Below are 22,475 nucleotides of genomic sequence, written 5' to 3' on the forward strand. Positions count from 1 at the left end.
GCAAGCTAAGAGGCTTGGTTTATGTTAGGATCTCTCAGAGCTTCAGGCAAGCTAGGATGCTTGGTTTATGTTAGGATCAGGCAACCTATGAGAGGGAAGTTAACCAGCCGAAACTGACGTTAATTAAGGCGATGGGTGAAGCCTTATACTTTTTTTTATACCTGGATGGTTTTATGTGTACGATAAGGTAAGTTGTTTGTAAGGCAAAAGTATGTACAGTGAAATAGCAACATTTGTTCCCAGTGGCTACTTTTCTATGATTACAGTGTCAAAGTGTACACCACGGCAATAAGTTTGGTTTTTCACAGTGTACATAACGTGCAAATTGAAGTCTGAATATTTTTATCGGTTCAACAATAGAAGTTCCTTTAATGCCGTCTATCTGCATAACACAACACTCTGCATTTCTCCCTGTTCATCACTTCCCACGCAAGAAACTATGATGTACTTGAGAGGATACTGGAGGCGGCAGTACAGATTTAAATTTCACAACGCCTCCAATCTTCTCTCAACAATACATTTCTCCCCCACCCTTCTTCATTCCACACTCAAAAACTCAATTGTTGCCACGAGAACAGATTTTCATTGTATTGAAGATTTACTAATAGCATGATATTGACTCAATGAATGTTTTTAAAGCAAAAAAAAAAAAAGTGTGGAGATGGAATTCATTGTTGGGCCACTCAATTGACTGGAGAAAACGGCTTGTTGCTATCTATTACCGTTTTCACTCTATAGCGATCAATCTTAAAACCGGAAGTGGTTGAATTCTTCAACTTTCGGTCAAAATATAGGATTAAGTGAGAAGAACGCTGAATCAATTAAAATAGCTTTTCGTTCTTATTTGAGAAGAAGATCCTGAGACGAATATTCGAACCCAAAAGGAACGAGAATGGGGAATGGCGGAAACTTTATAATGAGGAACTACATAATTTATACGGTTTACCCAACATTGTTAGGGTCGTCAAGTTTAGGAGGCTTAGGTGGGCGGGTCATGTAGCTAGAATGGAAGAAAGTAGAAACGCTTTCAAAGTCTTGACTGGAAGACCAATCGGAAAACGACCATTAGGAAGACCTAGGCGCAGATGGGAGGACAATATTAAGATGGATCTCGCAGAGATTTGAATAGAAAGTATTAACTGGATGCAGTTAGCTAAGGATAGAAGTCAGTGGAGAGCTTTTGTGAACGCAGCATTGAATCTCCGGGTTCCATAGGCCATAGAGTTAGTTAGTTAGTTAGTTTTCGTTCTAATCGTCTTTGCTCTACGTAGATCAACATTGAAACCGGAAGTTGTAATGTATGACTATAATTTCCGGTTTTAGTAGAGAGTTACGAATGGAGACGAAATTTTTTCTGGGGTAGCTTAATCGATTGTAGGAGACTCCTCGTTATCTATTATTGTTTTTGATCTATTGTGATCAACGTTAAAACCGGAAATAAGTTATTTCTACTACCTCTGGAGGTTGGATCACTTCCACCAGTGAGCTCGATTCCTAACTTCTGACACTCTACATCCTGGCCAAAATTGATTACGATCCATCAAGTAAGATAATTTATACTGGCCAAAATTGATTACGATCCATCAAGTAAGATAATTCATCCCGACCAAAATTGATTATGATCCACGAAGTAAGATAATTCATTCTGGACAAAATTTATTATGATCCATCAAGTAAGATAATACATCCTGGCCAAAATTGATTATGATCCATCAAGTAAGATAACTCAACCTGGCCAAAATTGATTATGATCCATCAAGCAAAATAATACATCCTCGTCAAAATTGATTATGATCCATCAAGTAAGATAATTCAACCTGGCTTAAATTGATTATGATGCATCAAGTAACATAATACATCCTCGTCAAAATTGATTATGATCCATTAAGATAATTTATCTTGGCTAAAATTTATTGTGATCCATCAAGGAAGATAATTCATCCTGACCAAAATTGATTATGATCCACCAAGTAAGATAATTCATCCTGGACAAAATTTATTATGATCCATCAAGTAAGATAATACATCCTGGTCAAAACTGATTATGATTCATTAAGATAATTTATCCTGGCTAAAATTGATTGTGATCCATCAAGTAAGATAATTCATCCGGGCCAAAATTGATTATGATTCACCAAGCAAGATAATTCATCCTGGACAAAATTTATTATGATTCATCAAGTAAGATAATACATCCTGGTCAAAACTGATTATGATCCATTAAGATAATTTATCCTGGCTAAAATTGATTGTGATCCATCAAGTAAGATAATTCATCCGGACCAAAATTGATTATGATTCACCAAGTAAGATAATTAATCCTGGACAAAATTAATTATGATCTATCAAGTAATATAATTCATACTGGCTAAAGTTGATTATGATCCATCAAATAAGGTAATTCATCCTGGTCAAAAGTGATTATGATTCATCATGTAAGATAATTCATCCTGGCAAAAATTGATTGTGATCTGTCAAGTAAGATAATTCTTTGAGATTTTGTCTCTGAACAGAGTAATTTATAAAAAAAAGCTTTTGGTAAACCTACTTAAAAATGTATTCCATTGTAAACCCGATCTTACATAGTGGTATAGAGTCATCAGATTACCCGCTTTACTGGGTTCTGCTTCGACCCGTTTTCCTTCCCAAGTTTAATTATTACTAAAACTTTTTAAAGTTATGTCTTCAGCTCTAAGAAAAAGGTAACTGTCATACTCTCTGCTTATTGAGTACAGTTTACAGTTTTCTTTTTCCGCCTGATCCTTCGTGGCTAAACCGTTAGCGTATGTGATTTTGGGGTGGGAGACTCGGGTTCGATTCCCGGCGATAGCTCATGTGGTTCAGATAGTCTGGCTGCTGAAAGGGGCGCTAAACTTACAATCAAATCAAATCTATTTTTCCGCCTCCCTTTCAGACATTGCCAATCGCAATAAGGCCAGTTCTGGTATATTGTAGCACATATAACATTGTAAATTTTTAGAGGGTCCAGAAGGGAAGCGGAGCAAGAAGAAGACGTTTGCCCGAACGACGAACATAGGCTTGAAACACGGAATGTAAATTTTACATCAAAATCTATTAAAGTACTTCTGAATATACATAAAAGAAGAGGTCCTGCTGACTGAATGTCCAGGCCAACCTGCTCAAGCTAACTTGAAATTTTGACACTGCATAGGATTTTTGACATAAAGCTGCTACTAACAAATTATTTTTAAAAAATTGACACGGAATGGGAAAAATGGGGATGTATTTGGGCTTCTCTTCGCTTTTAGGGTATATATAAAGGTAACCAAGAAAGTTCTGTCGCTTTTTGTGGATGTCTGTGTTCCATTGGCCCTCACACTGTGAGTTGAATGTGAATGGAGATAAGGCGAAAGTCAGTTGTAGGTGTGGGCATAGCCAACATACTACCTGGTTGTGGCAGTTCAGTTACACCCTGAACTTGCGTAAGGATAGAGTGAACATGGAATCTCCACAGAGTGAACATGGAATCTCACGCCCGTCATAAGGGCGTGTATGCTGTACGAGTTCAAACTCGGGTCAAACGCCGCTACAGCGCGGAGGAAGATATGTCAGGTCTTCGGTGAGGGTGTCGTGACTAGCGGGCAGTGCAGCGGTGGTTTAACAAGTTTAAGGACGGTGAAGAAAACTCAAAGACGCATTACGTGCCGGAAGACCAACATATGTACACAATGAAGAATTTCAGGTAGCAATTGAGGCGAACAGAGGCCAGACATGTGAGGAACTGGGATTACAATTCAGAGTGGGAGGGGAAACCATTCGGCAGCACCTCCATCAGCTTGGGAAGCACAACAAGGTGGGTTGACTCCGGGCCAGAAGGCACTGCGAGCAGACACCTATGTTTCTTTGCTGTCTCGTCTGAGGAAGGCGCTATTTCTAGACAGGGTGTTGACATGTGATGAGAAATGGGTCCTGTACGATAAGCTCCACGGTGCTGTAATAATTGGTTAGCATCCGGTGAACTAGGTTCTAAAACATCCGACACCAGCACTGCACCAGGAGAAGACCCTTCTGTGTGTTTGGTGGACTCCTCGGACTTCGTGCATCGGGAACTACTACCAGCTGGTCAGAGCATCAATGCAACTGTGTACTGTCAGCAGTTGACCCGTGTTAAAAAAAAAAAAAAACTTGAAACTCTGGGGCCAGCACTTCTGAGTCGTAAAGGGGTATCCTGTTACAGGACAGCACTAAGGCCCACGTGGCTAGGATAACCCGAGACACCGTACTACGCCTTGGAAGGGAAACACTATTGCATCCTCCATACTCCCCGAACATTGCACCGTCCAATTATCACCTTTTCCATTCCTTGGTCAATCACCTTAGAGGACGCCAGTTCAAACCCCCAGTAGATGTTCAAAATGCACTTGATACCTTTTCCCTTCACGTGCCACCAAGTTCTACCGCCATGGCCTTCCAGAACGTTGGTAGAAGGTCGTCGATGCTGATGGTGACTATTTTTGATCTTCCAGGTACACCTCAGATGACATATTGAGGTTTGAAGGTGGTGGGTGAAAAAGCGACCAAACTTTCTTGGTTACCTTTACACACACATACACACACACAATTTTTTTTTAGTAGCTATTGCTTTTCCTTTCTTTGTGAGAAGTAGGAAATAAACTGCGTTTCTCGATAATTCAGCTAAAACATATCTTAGTTTCTCTTAGGCTACTTTGTGAACGGCAGGAAATAAACTGCGTTTCTTGATAGTTTAGTTATTTTAATTACATTTTGAAATAATATGAAGAATTAGCCTACATCAATCCTATTAAAACTGATGTGGTTTGATAATCTTGTAGCTTTCGATGTCATGACAACCAAGTTAAATTGACAGAAGTTTGAGTAAGTCATTTCAAACTTCAAATAGCCTACTGCATTGCAATATATATAATAGAATTTAGAAAAATCACGTACATTACTAATAAATCCATTTTCTTTTGTGATTTGCTATATTTAAAAAGTATGCCAACTACCCACCATAATATCAGCCAACCAGCCCCTTACTAGGGATCGGTTGGCATACTCCATTTTAAAAGAAAGAAAATTTTATTTCTCAAAACTGTAAGCAAAAAATCAAAAATAAAAATTGAATTTATTAGAGGAAACATTGGTGTGTTCGTACACATCCATTACATTGGAATACGGTGCACTATCTGCTTATAAAAAGATAAAGAATGAAAAGTTCGCCACCCAGCCCCGGCTTCCCCTATACATATTATATATATATATATATATATATATATATATATATATATATATATATATATATATATATATATATATATATAATACCCCTGGGCTTTTAAAAACATGCCAGTTGTTAGAGCTATATATGGTCAAAATAATATATTTCACAAAAGTAAATATACCAATTAGTTTTTTACATCTAAACTGAATTTAGTCAATTAAATTACGTCTCCTCACTATAAAATTCCATTGTTACTATGGAAACTTTGGACCATTTTAATTATCAAAAGTAATACCCAAAAAATTTAATGTGTTTTAATTTATCGAATCAATTCGTATTGTAAAAAGGGACCAGAGTTACTTCCGTGAAGTTTCGAGAGTACAAACAAACAAAAAAACTCAAAAACAGCAAAGATATAGAGTGTAGTTTTCTGATTCTATGTTCTGTATTATTGCCGTTCTCTAATATGTAAGCTCTGTACGTTTTTAACACCCTTTATTACATGTTCATGATGTTTCACCGGCAACATGTTGGGATACTATTACATCACCTTCTTGTATATCAACTTTGGGCCAGGTACGTGAATTCCTGCTTAATATTCTTAAATGAATTTACACCAGTATATATATATATATATATATATATATATATATATATATATATATATACCTACCTTTCTAATAATTTTTCTGATAAGTTCCGCTTATCTGAGAACCGTGCGATAGCTTATAGTAGGATGATCATCTGTATAATGCAAGTTTCCTTGTTTAAACTTAGTCCCACAATAGATTTTGTTCCGAGAAGTTAGTTTCATTTTATTATTTTATATCATAAAAATAGTTTGGTTGCATTTATCACGTTTTCTTCTTGACTAAAAGATAAGATTCTTGAAACAGACATTTGTTCTTGTATTCATCAGGCTGGATTGTTGCAAATACTGAAACACGCCAACTATTAGAATATATTCTTATATAGAAATATATATTTATGAGACGTGCTGGTTTTCTAACATGTTAAGTAGCGAAAAACCAGATATGAAAAATTATAGGAGGAAACACTCCAATGAAAAATCATTCAAAACAAAACTTACATTCAATTAGGGAATTGAACGCTACAACAAAGGCTGCTGTGTTTTCCGGGGATAATTACGGAGTCCCCTCCTTGGACACAACCTCCTGCAAGAAAGCTTGATTTATATATAATAGGATGGAAAGACATTGTAGTTTGTCTCATCCAGGCGTGTTATCGCTTCTACCCTAGTAGCAGGGACAACTTGCAAAACACTTGCTGTAAGCTTGAATTGCAAGTCACCCAAGCTTGTATCCAACTTGATTGGAAAACGTACAAGCATGCCGCAAGCTGGATTCCAGTAACGAAGATACATGGGGGCAACCATCAATTCAGTATTTAATTCAAGCTTGACGCAAGTGTTTTACTTAATTCAAGTCAAGTCAAGTCAATAGCCAATGAACGACCAGTGATGCTATGACGTTCGCGAGGGATGTAAATCATCGCTTGCAAGTACAATAAAAGGCAGATTGTATGAAAGTACGCGTTTCAAGTGCAAGCGTAGAAAGCCAAAAGCCAAGCACGCACCAACTAGTCGAAAGCTTTCTTGCTACTAGGGTAGTTTCAAGGCGATTGTGAAACTCACAGTCTGAGAGATTGATATTGAAGCGATATTTTAATATACGCCGTTATTACACCAGCCATGAGACGGAACAAAAAGTGTGAATCTCAGTATATAGGACACTATGGAAGTTGCTCCTGCATGATGGGGCGTGCACCCGTCAACAGCCCTGGATTTAAGCCCCGCTCGTGATTCGCATCCTACATAAATAGTACATTCTGTCTTTCATAACCTCGCTGATGTATAAAAGAACGCAAAATATAAGAACTCGACTCAACTCTGATGCTAGTTGTTGTCCCTGGTTCGATTCCAGCAGATGCGAATTTCTGTGGACAATATTAAGTCCATCCATTTTCTCTCCCGTTTCTTTCAGACTTCTTCACATTTTTCTTTATGCTTCTTCAGAAGCATATAATATAGCATATGGTAATATAAAATTTTTACTTATTAAAGAAGGAAGTTATAGTTGGTAAAGACGAGAAAATTAGTATAGAGGTTCATAATGAACTAAGTCCATCCCTGCTCAGCAAATAGATTTCACTCTAGTTTTTTCTAAAGCAAGTACTTTCCCGATATTCATTTTCATAAACTACAAATGCCTCAGTAGAATGAACAAACCTCATTATCTGATCTTTATATCTAATGTAATCTCTGGGGGGGGGGGCATGGTAGCTCAGTAGTAGAGCCCTTACCTCTGGTGCATGGGGTCTCCGCTTCGATCCCCGACCAAGTAAGTTGTAGTGGACAACATTGGGTTCATTAGTTTTCTTATGATACTCCCGTTTCCTCCCGCATTATCATTCCACCAATTCTTCTATCATCATTCATTTGCCTCAATTATCCGTCTTTCTTAGCCCAACAGGCATAATCGTGCAACGTTAAACTAAAAGAATTCATTTTATTTCATTTTTCTAATATGATCCAACTATTTACCCAGAATTCCCTGCCTAGCACCTTATACGACCGTAGAAAACGCTGCTATTTCTGAGCATAGATGCCTGTTATTGGTTTGCTACCGTCAAAATGATGTTTTAAAATCAAGTGTTTAAGATACTGGATGTGAAATTGGCAGAGATTTACACTCCATAGATTATGACGCATGATTTACAAAATGAGATAATTGCTTAATGATAATATTGACGCTTTGATGCGTGCACGAAATGCGAGAACAAACTGTTTTATTTTTCGGTAATTGTATTTTCCTTCGAAGTGTCTTATCTCTCTCTCTCTCTCTCTCTCTCTTTCTTAAGAGTGAACTCAATTCTGAGCCACTTGTTGGTGGTCAAGTGTTGCTTAAGAGATAGAAGGGAATTAAAGAGGGAATTTTCTGGGAGGGATATTTTCTTCTGTATCTAATTCTTAATTTAGACACATCTGTTTTTGTTTTCTCGTCGTATCTTCAAAGTTTGTAACAGCTATACTCGTGTAGTGGGCACATAGACAGTTAGTTATACAGTGTGATTATTACTACAAACATGTTTACGAAGTATATACTCGCAGGGATTCTTCTTGTGTTCATTTATGTGCAATCAAGTAAGTGTAATTTTTTGTTCTTTTGAAGATATCTTTTATATACATAAGCAACAGCTGGACCGCCTCAAGGCAGGTGTTTCTCATTTATCATCGCTGAATATTCCTTCCATAAAAACTTGTTTTTAATGCATGTTATGTGGCTATATACGTACAAAAATACTCAATATCCCTAAAACGTTAATTCAAGCTAGCGTAAACGATGTTGTACTATTTGATCAAGATTCACTTACAGGTGTTTTAGAGTCGTAGCTAGGAAAGGGGGGGGGGAGGCGCGGTTGCCCCGGGCGTTGATAATAAGAAGGCGCCGAACGAGCAAAAAGAAAGAAAAAGTGCTGGAAAAGAGTAAACTATTCATCGCCCCGAAAACGTATTGGCGCCCTATTAAATCAATATTGTCAGTTTGCAAAGAAATAGATTTATTAAAAATTTTCTTGTTTGCTCTGATCGCAACCCAAACATTTCAATAAGTCACAAACAAGTTTTTATTTATTATATATTATTTGTTAAATAACGATGTGATATACACGGTACCGAGTAATGACTTATAGTGTACGCAGGAGTGTTTTCAAAATCAGAAACGTTCAAAGTCTGAAATACTTTTTTTTTTTTTTTAATTTAAGGTAATGAGTTTGCTTAGATAATCACGCTTTTCTACCCAATCGGATTAATCATGACGCGACGGTGACAATGAAGGCTTTGAGAAATTCGCAAAGAAGGCTCCTTCTGAATTTCCGTTACATTTCACAAAATATATTTACCATAAAAGAATCGAAATTAAAATGCTTTTTGTGTGGTCACATATAGAATAAAATTACAGAAATTTACAATTATTACTGAAATTAATGCTGTCACCCATTTTAAACATTAAAAGAACATAGTTTCAAATGTATTAAAATTTCATTTCTTATCAATACTATGAAATAACTTTTCATAATTCTTCTCCAAGTGGATTTGTGGATTTGTATACAACCGAAGATAGTTTGTCAAGTTTAACAAAAAGTCCAAAATAATTTTCTTGAAAACAGCTCTTATTTGTAGAAGAATACATAATGATCGCTTTTCGCTGTTGCAATGGCCTGTCTAAGCAGCTAGATAAAAACTTAAGGGTCTTCAATACAGCGAAATTAAACTACCGCTAATTTTAGTTTTTCTGTAATATCAACAAAACAAATAAAAATATTCGAAAAGCAGAAACGTAGTAAACTAAACAATACAATTTTGCATGCGATACCTTTACCACAGTTCACCTATTTTGTTTTGGTATGCCACTATTTACAGAATCCGCAAAAAATACTAAATCTATCTACTGTTGCAAATCGGAAGTAGATAGATGACTTGTGATAACAGTATCACATGCAAAATCACATTGTCTAGTTCACTACGTTTCTGCTTTTCCAATATTTTTATTTGTTTTGAAATTATTACAGAAAATCTCTAAAATTAGCGGTAGTTTAATTTCGCAATAGTGAAGACCCTTAACGTACCATAACAACAAAAGCTGCTTCTCCTATACATAAGAAAAGAAAGAAAAAACTTGGTAAGGTGAGAGTAAGGGGACGCCGAAATCTCTAGTACGGCTCTGAGGTGTTTATTTGTCTGTTGTTCCACGATAACTTCTGCAATAATTTATCAGATCTTTTAAAACGAAATATGCATTGTTTTTTCTTTCTTTTTGGCTTAGGAAATAATTCTATTAATTCAGGTTGAAACTTTTCAAACGCATTCTAGTTAACAACAACTATTTTTGTCGAAAATTCTCGTAAAAATCACTTCGATCCTATCATTTGGCATATATCTGCTTAGATATATTTTTTCAATAATCATCACTGTTTGTTGTTGGAATTGGTCAATACGAAGAAGGTAAATTTACCTAGTCTTAAAAATAATCATTTCACAATTTTACTAAGATTTCATTAATTTTCGTGAAAGATTTCTCACATGTGTTCTCGTTAAGAGTTAAGGGCATAATCATGGGTCGTAAGATTTCATTTTATTTAAGAGTTAAAAATTTCCCCCATTACTTGAACCAGTGGTGCCCACAGGTATGTTAAAGGGCACAAATTGTCCCCATCCCCATGAGATTATTTGGGAGGGAGACATAATTTTTCATTGAAGAATCATACAGTCAACTGGATAATGGCAAATCCTGGGGAGAAAGATACAATTGGGGGAAAAATAGGAGTAATTTATGAGGTTGTGCGCCCAAACTCTTGATCAAAGGTCATGGCTGTTTGGAGCTGAAATTATCTAGTCAAAGCGTGAATTAACTTTTAGTTTTAAATGCTTAACTAACTTTACCTAGAAATAAACTTATTTTTGTGAAATATGTCGTGTGTTTCTTTGAGGTTTCCTAACGAGGTCTATTACTTGGGGACAAAGTCATTCAGGGTCAAAATGGTGAATGAGTCCAAAGAAACAAATGTTTCAGTTTTATATTATTATTATTATTATTATTATTATTATTATTATTATTATTATTATTATTATTGTTATTTTTTTTTATTTCACGAAATGTGCGGTACGGTACTTTCGGGCTTAAAAGTTATTTCTATTATTTGGCATTTAAATCGGTCAAGACTATACAATGGTGAAAACACTCCAGCTTATGACAAGTTCATTTTTATAGTTTGCATCACATCACCACAAGTTTAAAACAATTGATAAAAGTAAAGCGTACGGAACGTCATGTTTACAACTTCATGAGAAAAAAGCAGTTAAAGTTCTCAGAAGAGAGATAAGAATGACTGACAGATTGCACAAATTTTAGTTCGCAAATTAGACTCGGGACCTGATTTCATAACGGTTTACGTCAAGGGAACGCGAAATTTGCCTTTTAGTTAGCGATTCTTATTGTATTTTTTGCTTTGTGTTGCGTTGCGAAGACCGATACGGAATGAGGCCCAAGGTTTGTCGTATCCTACTGAGAACAAGTTCAAACCGCAGATAATAGATGGCACTAGCTTTCATATAATGTATGGAAATCAATTTCTGTGCAAGAGTGGGATAGGCCTTTCTTCCACATGTCCTTCTCAATTCTATGCAGATCTCATGTTATATACAATTTCAAGATTTGTCAATCCTTCATATAGTGAACTCGAAGGTACGCCGATGTGACCTACCAAAATGCAAACTTGATGTGTTTTCGACGTTCAAATGCATACAGCTTACAATGGGAGCTGGTCATGGTATATAAACAAATGCGTATGGTGATCTTCAGAAAAGTTACAAGTTTAGAAGTGCTTTTTACAATTCGCCAAACATTAGGGAAAAGCAAAATTATTGTAATAGCAAAAGTGAGGTATTAAAAAGGTGATCAAATTCGATGTGGAGTTCGGGTTACTTTGCACATCAGGGGATATTTTGCACAAAATGTGAAAAGAGTTTCACAATCCTGCCAGTAAAACCATCAACTGTAAAGAGCAAGTTTCAACTGCCACCGCGAGATAGAACATCTAACTGTATTTTGGATGTAATGTTGGCGGTTAACATCAGTTCTAATTACCGGGAGGGTTTGTTGTTGTAGAGGTATGGAAAACAGTCACTGTAAAGGCGGACAAAATTTGAAAGATATCACGTACAAGAATTTCCATCAAAGTTAAGTCAGTTTCGTAGAATACTACTGTGTATAATGTGACTTTGATGCAATAGTTGAAATTGAAATATGAAACGTTTTAAAGTCACAAAAAAGTAAAACTGGGAGAAGGCGGTTTCAGCCTCTAATCGAGATTACTTTGCACCGGTCCAAAATATCCCTTAGATAGGAAATTATTACTACTGGAACCTCCTGCATTCTAAATTTAGGTACATTTCCTGTTTAGGTAGATGCTGGAATGAATTTCTTGTTGGAAAATAAATTGTGAACAGTGGCGGATCCAGAAAAATAGTTTGAGAGGGACTTCACTCACAAAGGCTTCGTTGCTTCAAAAATCACTAGAGTTTTGGGGGGACTTGAAGCTTATATGCATAGGAATTATTAACATTAGATTTTAAAAAAATGAAATCATGGAATTCATACATTCATGCATTATTAATTCGGTGGGCTTCTGCCTGAAAGTCCGAAACCCCGTAAATATTCCACTGGTTGCGGTTGGGATGATTTTCTTGGATATAAGGAATAACCATGGCAAAACAGTTCAAGGGGATTTTTTTTCTGTTCCTGAGTTGGAATTTTTCTGGGACATATGCTAAACTATCAAAATGTGGTTTTTGTGTTCGAACCAGAAAATACATAACTTTCTGAAATGTATAAATATGAATGAAAAATTGCACAGAAACGTTATGTTCGTAGGTTGAACATACTTTTTTGTATGTTGTGCAAGGTATCCTTACCTATGGGGTTACTTTGCACCAAAGTTTATATTTCAATAACTATGGTCATACTGAATGTTTACTAATGAACTTGCACTAATGTTTTCGTTATATATCTAGCTATTATATGTTTAAAATACAGTGTTCTAAATCATTACGTTTGTAAGTTACATGCGATTTTCTTTAAAATTCTTTTAATCTGGTGCAAAGTAACCCCGTCTTACGGTACTATTGTTTTATCAAAATAGTTTTTTTAATGTATTACAAAGTTATTGTAAATCACAATATTGTGTTTGACACATGCTGGAGCTGGAACGCAGTTTAATAATCTATTTACTAGTTTAATTATATATATATATATATATATATATATATATATATATATATATATATAAAATACAAAAAATTAAACTGGCTAGTATTATAATCACTAATGTAGTTATATTATACTGAAATCCCATATTTTTAATTAAATTTACGAAACATATCGCATGAATTAAAAATAAAACTACTGCTTACACAAGAATTTTGTTGTAAACTTCTAATAGGAGGTCACAGGGGTCTATCCGCTCATTAAGAGCTTAAAAATAAAAGCGTTCCCATTAACTAGTACACACAAACGGAGCAATGCAAAGCATCAACATCTAATGTGGGGATAAGTTAAGCTGCAAACTGATTAAAGTCAATATGCATTGATGGATGTGTTTAATCAGTTTGTACAGGATATTGGAAATTAATAGCATCAAAGTTTATTATAGATACGGGCTGTCTACGTTGTTTTATTCTATGTCAATTGCACTACATATTTACATAGTTTCCGCCATTCTATTAAATTGTATGGTTATGTATGTTCATAAATATTGTTTTGTAGCATCATATACTAATATTCTGTTATTTACACTCTGTGGATTATCAATCCACGTAGCACATATACATATCCTGGACGTCCAAGGCAAAGGCGCCGATCCTGGGGGGGCCGTGGGGGCCAGGGCCTCCCAAATCTCATGTTGGTACCCGCATTCTACTTGTGAATATACAATATTTGGCATAATTTGGATGGAATCTGTCTTAAAATCCTCATATATGTGCCTTCTGCATCTGAATGCCCGCTCCCCCAAATTGACAGAGAAATCGGAGCCCTTGGTCCAAAGGGGACGTTAATCCCAGGATATTCGGATGTCGATGGAATGTGGAAAAAACTTACGTCCACTTACCTCGAAAAATAGACTTCTTGAGAAATTTCTGTACAACAGCGTTTATCTAACTTAATTCAAGTGGGAATCACTTTTATTAGTTAAAAAATATGTTCTACGGACTATTAGTGTTCTCTACGAGACAGGCGAGACAAAATTAGGATTTTCTCGTCTTGATTTTCGTCTCGATTTATAAATTTATATACGAATATTATTCCTTGATTATTTTCTTAATTTGATCTTGAATAAAGAGTTGAGAAAAATACTTATAAAATGCTTCAAGTGGAGTCTTGTACTTTATGGGTCAGAAACATGGATATTACGTAAAAATGATTAAAAACGACTAGAAGATTTCGAAATGTGGTTATGGAGAACATTGGAAAGAATTAGCCGGGTCGAACGGAAAACAAGTGAGAGAGTGTTAGAAATAGTGGGCGAGAAAAGAACAATTTTAGATATTATTAAGAAGAGGAAGAGAAACTGGTTGGAACATTTGCTAAGAAGAATCTGTATTATATATGACGTGCTAGAGGGTATAGTAGCAGGAAAGAGAGGGAAAGTCGAAGAAGACTATAATTAATGGACAATATCAAAACAGAAAAATTGTACGTGAAGATGAAAATGTTAGCAGAAGACCGTGGAACATGGAAGCTTCTCAATTGCGGCAAGTAACCTGCCAATAATGGCAGAATACCTATGATGAGGGTGACGTAGAAGTTAGAGATCTTCGGGTTCATGAGAAGTTCACGATGGATGTGATGTAATAGCTTTTAAACCATATTTATTATTTATCTTGCCTTGGGTATATTTAAGCGTTAATAAATGTACTTCATTACGTTCGTACAACCACTTTCTAAAACTTGAGCGAACTAGTATCGCTCACGAGACTAATGGGATTTCTCGTCTCGTCTCGCATTGTCATGTTTCTTTGTCTCGTCTTGAATTTTAAAATGTACTTCACATCTCAGATTATGGGCTCGTTTTCGAGAGGAGAATCGAAACGAGAAGAAAAGAATAGGATGGCCCAATCTTATTTCTTTCAGACGCAAATTTATAAATTATTTTAATGTTTTGAGCATATATCATAATATACCCCTATATTTATATATTTTAAAGTAGTAGTGATTTAAAAAAAAAAACGTAATTTTTTTTAACAATTCAAGGATACCCAGAATATTAGTAATAATATTAGAGACCTAGACTTTTCCATTAAACAATAACAACGAACAGTTGCGGAAAGCATAATAAATAACAAAAACACTCTATGTTTTAAAATCATTGAAAGTAAAATCATTTTTGCTGTATTTCAATCGTGGGAGATTTGTCAGAATATCACCGATTTTTAACTAATACACGAACAAAATCCTAAAATAGCATTACTATAATGAAAAATGCCCCAAGAGCTGAAGAACGTAATGAAGATGGAGAGAATTTCACTCAAGAGATAATAAAAAGCCAATGTTAGTCTTAAAAAAAAAAAAAAAAAAAAAAAAAACATTGTGAAGAGATCGTTTTGAGACAAAAAAAAAAAAAAAAAAAATTTGAATCTTGTACAAAATCTTTGTCCTCATTAAATTATACAGAAAATAATTTGCTGGTTACGTTATTCAAGCAATGATATTACCTGCCTCGAACGTAGACTCTGAAAGAGTTTTCTCGGAGCACAATACTGTGGTGACAGTGAGAAGGAAAAAATATCTCAGAACAAAATGTGGATGGTTTAATAATTTTGTCCTTCGAGGAGAACAGAAAAGAAATTACATGTTTAATATGCGTAAGTGTCCAGCTAAAACAAATAATTTATTTATTTATTTATTTTGTAAAAGAGCAATTAGTGGTTGTGAATGTTTCTTCGTGTAGTTGTGAATGGGACAGGCAATGTAAGATTTTTATTTGTAAGCAATCTGCACAAAATATTAAATTATATTCTGTGTACGTGAGAAGTTCAAAGTTATTTCGTACGACGCATTTATTTAAATTTTCCTCAAAACTTATATGAGAATTGCGAATGATGAAGTTCGTCCCTTTTGGTCAATATTTGTATTGATCCTTGGTTAAGGTATCTAAAAGTTTTTTTTTTTTATTTTTTTTTAAATGAGAGCCACGGAAAATTATTTTTCGCGAAGAATAACACCAAATTCTAGTACAAAATAAAACAGATTTTAAGGAGAATTTAATTCACTACACATAACGTTCACACGAAAAGTTTCGATCACTACACATAAGTTATTAGATTTGGTATATATTTCTAATCTTTACATTAATCTTATTTGAATACGCTATACCCAATTGATATGTGTGATAAGAATTTACTTGAATTTCGTCTTAATTTGAATAGAGCAGCCATCGAGGACCACAGTTTGAGAACTGTGGCAACAGGGCATTTCTGTGCTTTTTGCGGAATGGTCACAGGACTGTTTTCGGACATGCAAATATTGTCCTGTGACAAGCACTCCCATTGAAATTTAAGGATAATCCCGTGTAGTTTTCCATTATTCTTAGAATTTGCCCTGTTACAGACACATCCCATCCAAGGGAATTCTCGTGGATATTTCCATTATCCTTAGAAGTTTCTACTGCGAGCGTGAATGTTCGAGACAGGCATGTGACCAGTGGCATGGCCAAAAGATATCTCGTGGTCATATTGTACTGTGTGGAAATACAAAATTTTCAGTCAAACTGTTCCTTCTGAAACAGAGAGGCATAATATATAAAAAAGATAAATAGATACGTTAGAAAAAAAATGTCTCATAATCTAGAAGCAGCGCGCGACGGTCTTGTTTTGCAATAATCATAGACATGCTTTGAACAGCGGCTGACAGATGGCAGCACCGAGTTTGAACACTACCAGAACGGCCTAGCAATGTAAAGTGATGTCTCCAGATGCAAGAGGAATAGCTAGTGATGAGCGTAAGTTTTCAATCTCCTTGACCGCCGCTCAACGATTTGTTCACTGAAAAGAACCGGTTCATTTGAACAGATCGTAGCTCAGTAATCTTGTTACAACCGGAAGAAGGTAAAAAAAATAAATTTACACACGGTGTAACATAAATGCTTGGCCAAAAGTGACAAGGTGATTGCGGACATCCAAATAAGTAAAAATCTTCCCATAAACATAGGTCAGATGCCGCTTCGTTTCCGAGATACAGGTTCCAATGTCGAGCCCCTCCAATGTTTCACTATGGGAAAGTGGATGAAAATGTTCAATATTTCAGGAATAATACAATCAAGTGGAATTATGTCTCTGCAAATACATTTACACTAACATAGAAAATGAAACTAATCAACATTTGAGATTATTGGGTTGTCAGTGTTGCCTTATCTATGAACTGTTGTTTCCTATTGTGCACCGTTAATTGATTCACACTTGAACGCCTTGTCTTTAGAAAACGAAACGGAATCTGCCTCATGTTTAGGAACATTTTGATGTCAGCAATCATATGCTAAGGTGTGCATGTCTAGTGCTATTTAAAAAATAACACTTTGTACCATGTTGGCAACACTGACAACCCAATAACCTCAAACGTTGAAAAGGTTCATTCTCTATGTTAGTGTAAATGTATTTGCACAGGAATAATTCCACTTGATTGTATTATTCCTAAAATATTGAACATTTCCATGCAATTTTCCATAGTAAGCCATTGGAGGGAGTCGGCATTTGAACACTCTGTATCTCGGAACCGAAGCAGCATCGGACCCATGTTTATAGGAACATTTTTTACTTATTTGGATGTCCGCAATCACCTCGTCACTTTTGCACATGCATTTATGTTACATCTTGCCTATGCTACTATCAGAAATTCGTTTAATAAATAAATAAATAAATAAATGATTACAATTTCGATTATAGTTAAAATAATTTTCTATTTTTTTAGAGCCTTTGAAATAATTTTCTACATTTTAGTGCTTTTAAAATAATTTTCTGCTTTTCATAGGGGAGTCAGCAAGAGAAGATCTCTGACAGTTTGCAGTAACGTTGCCACTACTCACGTGTCAAACTTTTTTTTCGGTGCATCGATAGTCGTAATTTAATTAATGGTGTAAGACAGTGACCGTGATTGGTAACAGTAGCACGAAAGCAGGAGCTGCATTGTCTCTCCGTATGTGATAAGAAACGTCAGAGACCATTTCTTGTTGGCCCTGCTATAGTATTTTTTGATTACTTTCTTCTTTTCCAGCGTTTTTTGAATTCAGTTAATATTTTTACAAGAATTTTATTATCTTTAAAAATTTGTTATTCATACAAGTATGTGTTTCTTTTTTTTCAAATATCTGATGAAAGGGGGAGAATAAAATCCAATAACTCTTCTTACATTCATTACTGGGCACAATGGTTCAGTGGTAGAGTGCTTAGTTCTGGTGCATAGGATCAGTGCTTCGGTTCCCGCCTAAGCAAGTTTGTAATGGATAACATCGTGTCCGTGGATTTTCTCAGGGTATTCCCGTTTCCTCCCACTTTCTCATTCTACAAATTCTTTTAATATCATTCATTTACCCTTAATCATCGTCTCCGTTAGCCTACAGAGCATAATCATGGGAACATTCTACTGAAAGATTTCATTTCATTACAGTTCGAAGCCCGTATGATATTTCCTGCATCATGCAACTTTTTACTTAATGGAAGCTTAATTATGCAAGTTTCGGGTATATAGTAAAAAAAAAAAAAAAAAAAAAAAAAATGCCACGGCCTGGAGTTGAACGGTATTCACCAGGTTATGGCATATGCTGATGATGTAAATTTAATAGGGGATGATAGGAGAACAATCGAAAGAAATGCAGAGATCTTATTAAACGCTCGCAGGGACATGGGTTTACAAGTAAATGCAGAGAAAACTAAATACATGGAAGTGCGTCGGGACCGTAATACAGCAAATTATGGATGCGTTAAAATATTAAAGAATACTTTTGATAAAGTGGATAGTTTCAAATATCTAGGATCAATATTAACATACGAAAATCATATTCACGAAGAAATTAAATGTCGACTAAAAGCAGGGAATTCGTGTTACTATTCGGTTCAAAATCTCTTGCCGTCGCGATTTTTGTCGAGGAATTTGAAGCTTAAAATATACAAAACGATAATCATGTCTGTTGTTCTGTATGGTTGCGAAACATGGTCGCTTACTCTGAGGGAAGAACATAGACTGAAAGTATTTGAGAACAAGATCCTGAGACGAATATTCGGACCCAAGAGGAACGGGAATGAGGAACGGTTGAACACTGAGAAAAATAAGTGGTAACCTAGTGGGGGTTAATGGACAATTTAGCTGCTAGAACCAGTTAATAATTTGTAACAACCCTTCTGAGACAAAAAAGGTTAATTTTACGAGGTCGCCGGTAATCAATCAAGAAAGGTTACTAGAAAATGTGTAGAAACAATCCAGTGTTTGGTTGCTATTAACCTATAAAATAGGTTAGAAGAAGGTAACCAATTCAAGAAGGTTAATTTAATTTAAAACACTGTGTTGTTATCAACCGATTTTCACACAAGGCAAATTTAACCCTCCGAAACTTGTTTACTGGTAACACTGCATTACTAGAAGTACAAACAGCAAGGTCGCCATTTGCAATTTTAAGAACGAAAAGTTTTAAGAATTATGAATACATCCGAAGGAATAGGAAAACAGTTATTAAAATATGGATTCTACATAAATTAATAGAGAAATGTGAAGGAAAGTTTATTTACGGAGGTTTATGCATATTCTGAGATTTAAATGAATAAAATGTTATGTGACATGTTTCTAGTACAAATATCCACACTAGATGGTAGCACTACTAGTTATGTAATTGTCGTCAAATAATTCACACACTCGTAACAATAATTTTGTAATGTGTTCAGGAAACATAATGCGTTTTACGTTGCTTTACGATACAAATATCAAAATCCTTTTACGTCTTTGCTTATAGGGAAGAGTATCACCCAAACAAATTCTCACTATTAGTTGTTAAATACTTGTGATATTGGTGGCTTATAAGGGTAGGGCGTTACCCTTTAAACAAGATGACGACAAAAAAAAAAAAAAAAAAAAAAAAAGTACATACTAGAAATGAAAATAATTTTTTGATGTGCTCGTGGCTGAGTGAATATCTGTTAGTGTTATTTATTAAATAAGTTATACTAATCGAAATACACGGTTAGAAAGTTGTCGCACCCTGTTTCGTTAACCGAGCAGTCGGTTATTCCAACATACTAACAAGGTTACCGGTTACAGGCTATGATTGATAGTGGTAACTACGTGATCGGTTAGCGTACCCCTGTGAGTTATTACACTGTAACCTAGCAATGTTAATCTGTAACGCAAGGTTACGATCACCTTCTCTCGTTAACCTTTTTGGCTTGGCTGCTGGGACACACGACTCTGTTGTCTATATATTGACAAACTAACTTGGTTACTGTCCACCTTTTTCTTGTTTACTAGTAACCTTTCTTTTTTTTGCGTGAAGCTTCATAACGAGGAACTACATAATTTGTACGGTTTACTCAACATTGTTAGGGTTGTCAAGTCTAGGAGGCTTAGATGGGCAAGTCATGTAGCTAGAATGAAAGAAAGTAGAAACGCTTTCATAGTCTTGACTGGAAGAGCAATCGGAAAACGACCATTAGGAAGACCTAGGCGCAGATGGGAGGACAATATTAAGATGGATCTCGCAGAGATTTGAATACAAAGTAAAAACTGGATGCAATTAGCTAAGGATAGAAGTCAGTGGAGAGCTTTTGTGAACGCGGCATTGAACCTCCGGGTTCCATAGGCCATAGAGTTAGTTAGTTAGTAAAAAAATATAGTCCTAATATAGTCCGGCATATAGTCCTAATTTCTCGTTGAGTTTAATTTTTATCTTTAAAACAATTTCCGTCACATACAGTTTTCGTTTACAGTTTACGCTCTTACGCAAATGAAGGGTATGCGAGAAGGGTAGGACCTGCTATTAACAGGGGCTTTGAACAGCGACCAGGGTTTTAATATGGCCAAAACCAGACCATCATGTAAGATCAACGACAAGATGTTACATCATAAGCCGATTCCCACCACACAATTCCACCTCCAAAGAGCTGGATTACAGGCCGACGCCACCGCTCCCGACTCTGTCATATACAAGTTTATCTGTACAATAAGGCTCCGTCATATACAAGTTTTAATGTATAATAAGGGTCCGTCAGATGGGAGGACAATATTAAGATGGATCTCGCAGAGATTGGAATACAAAGTAGAAACTGGATGCAGTTAGCTAAGGATAGAAGTCAGTGGAGAGCTTTTGTGAACGCGGCATTGAACCTCCGGGTTCCATAGGCCATAGAGTGAGTGAGTTAGTTAATAAGGGTCCATCATATGCAAGTTTTACTGCATAATAAGGCTCCGTCATATACAAGTTTTACTGTAGAATAAGGTTCCGTCATATTCAAGTTTTACTTTATAATAAGGCTCCGTCATACACAAGTTTTACTGTATAATAAGACTCCGTCAAATACGAGTTTTACTGTATAATAAGGCTCTGTCATATACAAGTTTTACTTATAATAAGGCTCCATCAAATACAAATTTTACTGTATAATAAGGCTCTGTCATATACAAATTTTACTGTATAATAAGGCTCTGTCATATACAAATTTTACTGTATAATAAGGCTCTGTCATATACAAATTTTACTGTATAATAATATAAATTTTATCTACTACTTTAGCGGAAACCCCTCAAGCGTTACGTAGGCTAAATTTAACTTTTCCATAACAATAATATTGGTTCTTTTATTTTTGGTAATTGTTTTAATTAACGTGTACGAAAGCTAGAGTTCAGAATAAGCAACCATTAGGTATTATAGAGAAGAGACGAAGGGCTTCAAGAAACAGAAACGAAAATTTAAACAATGTTGGCTTTCTCCCAGTGGATGTTCATTGTATTTATAGAGCTGCAAACAAGGCTTTGGTACCTGTTCAAAATTCAAATTGTTTATATAAATACTGTTTACATGAATTGAAACAAAGACCGCACTGTATAACTACAAGGTATTCCCCCTGGGTGCTTCCTCTCCTATACACACATCTTGCTTTCAAATGTGTATTCTTTTTTATGTGTGTGGAATGTATGCGCTAACACGCTCTCAGTTGTACAGAACATTCTTAAATGAAAGGAACAAAAATACCAGAAAAGACCATGGATATTATTTATGGAAAGCACATACTACGAGAGCTTTCATTGGGATCAAAATGAATATGTTGCCACAATATGTCAAAGTAAACTAAATGAGGAAGGGTCGTATCTCAAAATCTCAAGTTTTCATACATAAAGAAAGAAATATAATTCCATAAACGAGAAAAAAAGTTAAATATGTAATAATTGATCAATAATTCCACATAATTATTGTCTAGAATAAGCAGGGCTGTAACCTGTGGGGACAGGGGGCCACTGGCCCCCAGAGAAGCTCCCCGCTGTTCTAGGGGGACCAATTTTAGGACAAAATTTTTTGTTCCTTGTACGATATGAACATGAAATTATAAATGAAGCATCAAACAGGTTCACTACATTTCATAAACAAAACAGCACACTAAAAGTAAATGAAACAACAATGAGTCGTGGGCCCATTTCAGTAAAAAATGTCTAATATTAGGGGC

The 22,475-nt window shown here is 35.5% G+C and overlaps 2 protein-coding genes across 6 annotated transcripts in view; one reads left to right on the top strand and one right to left on the bottom strand.

Annotated features, from left to right (window-relative positions):
- The window catches only part of Nrx-1 (Neurexin 1), a 962,813-nt gene that overhangs the window by 173,048 nt on the left and 767,290 nt on the right, over positions 1 to 22,475 (bottom strand). The gene's annotated exons all lie outside the window — the stretch shown is intronic.
- Positions 8,194 to 22,475, top strand: part of LOC145663983 (uncharacterized) — a 30,951-nt gene continuing 16,669 nt past the window's right edge. The window contains exon 1 of the mRNA XM_081730247.1: positions 8,194 to 8,366. Coding sequence (XP_081586373.1) covers positions 8,309 to 8,366 — 58 coding nt within the window. The 5' untranslated portion in view covers positions 8,194 to 8,308. The remainder of the gene's footprint in view (positions 8,367 to 22,475) is intronic.

The sequence above is a fragment of the Thermobia domestica genome, chromosome 11, assembly GCF_964235325.1.
Source record: "Thermobia domestica chromosome 11, izTheDome1.hap1.1, whole genome shotgun sequence".
NCBI lineage: Eukaryota > Metazoa > Arthropoda > Insecta > Zygentoma > Lepismatidae > Thermobia > Thermobia domestica.